Source organism: Elephantulus edwardii, unplaced genomic scaffold, assembly GCF_000299155.1.
Source record: "Elephantulus edwardii isolate Elephantulus edwardi_28Jun2011 unplaced genomic scaffold, EleEdw1.0 scaffold08638, whole genome shotgun sequence".
NCBI classification, from domain to species: domain Eukaryota; kingdom Metazoa; phylum Chordata; class Mammalia; order Macroscelidea; family Macroscelididae; genus Elephantulus; species Elephantulus edwardii.
Genome location: NW_006408388.1, coordinates 1 through 1,042, shown reverse-complemented (window position 1 = coordinate 1,042; position 1,042 = coordinate 1). Strand labels below are relative to the sequence as shown.

Genomic DNA, 1,042 nt, shown 5'->3' with positions numbered 1-1,042 from the left:
GTGGCTCACAACAGAAAGCACTTCTGTGGCGTCCCCTTCCGCTTGTTCTGAACGCAGACTTGGAGCCATTTTAAGGTGAAGCTACCGGCCACGCCCACTCGCGCTCCCGGAAAGCCAATCCACGCGCGGCCACGCCCCCCGCGGCGCGCGGCGCCGCCGTCAACGGTCGCGCGGATGACGGTTGGGAAGGGGCGTGATTGGGGGGGGGGGCGAGGCCGGGAAACCTGAGTCGCCCGCCTCCCCCACTGCAACCCGACACCCCAAAGCCCGGGATTAGGGGCTCCGCGTTTGGCACCACGCCCTCTCCAGGTGTGCAAGCCACCGCCAGGTGCGCGGCAGCCCCGCCCTGGGTCCTGAGAGCCCTCTGTAATGGCTGGGAGCCGGGCCAGCCCGCCACGGCTGGGGCCCAGTCCACGTCTGAGGCCAGCCACTCCGCCAGGTGCCCTGCTCCCCTGAGAAGGCCGGCTGGGGCCAGGGGCGGGGCTGGCGGTGGGTTCTGACATTGGAGCTACTCCGGGAGACACGCCCTCCTGGGACAGATGGCTCTGGCTCGCTCCCACTGGCCGGTCGAGCTGCACTGCGGCTGCCTGGCCGCAAGGGGCGCTCTGTGCACTGGGCCGGTTTCGTCACGACGTCGCCGACCTCGCTACGCGAGATTGTCATGGCTGCCGCCTTCGCGCTGCGGGGTTTGTACCAGGTCCGACCGGCACTGCGCTGTCCGCCCGTCCGGCTGCCGTGGTGAGCTCTGAATGTGCATTCGTTCTCTTTCACCCTCGAAAACCTACATCCCCACCCTGTTCCTTCCGTCTCTGCAGTGATCAGCAGCCCTGGGCCGCAACCCTCATTCCTTCCAGTCTCCGAGGACCTGTGACCCTCGGCTTCAACCCTTGTTTCTAACCCCATTTGACTGAGTTCCTCCTGCAGGGCGCCACGGCGTGGGCATCGGCTCACGCCGGCCGATGACGAGCTGTACCAGCGGACGCGCATCTCGATGCTGCAGCGCGAGTCACAGCACATTACGTACATCGACAGCTACAGCAGC

At 66.9% G+C, this 1,042-nt stretch overlaps 1 protein-coding gene across 1 annotated transcript; it reads left to right on the top strand.

The window, feature by feature from the left end:
• Positions 1-661: 661 nt before the first annotated feature.
• Positions 662-1,039, top strand: LOC102870555 (NADH dehydrogenase [ubiquinone] 1 alpha subcomplex assembly factor 3-like; the record flags this gene model as incomplete). Its single annotated transcript, XM_006903571.1, has 2 exons — positions 662-738; positions 925-1,039. Coding segments are annotated over exons 1-2 (192 nt in total), but the record flags the coding sequence as incomplete, so codon positions are not given.
• Between the last annotated feature and the right edge of the window lie 3 nt (positions 1,040-1,042).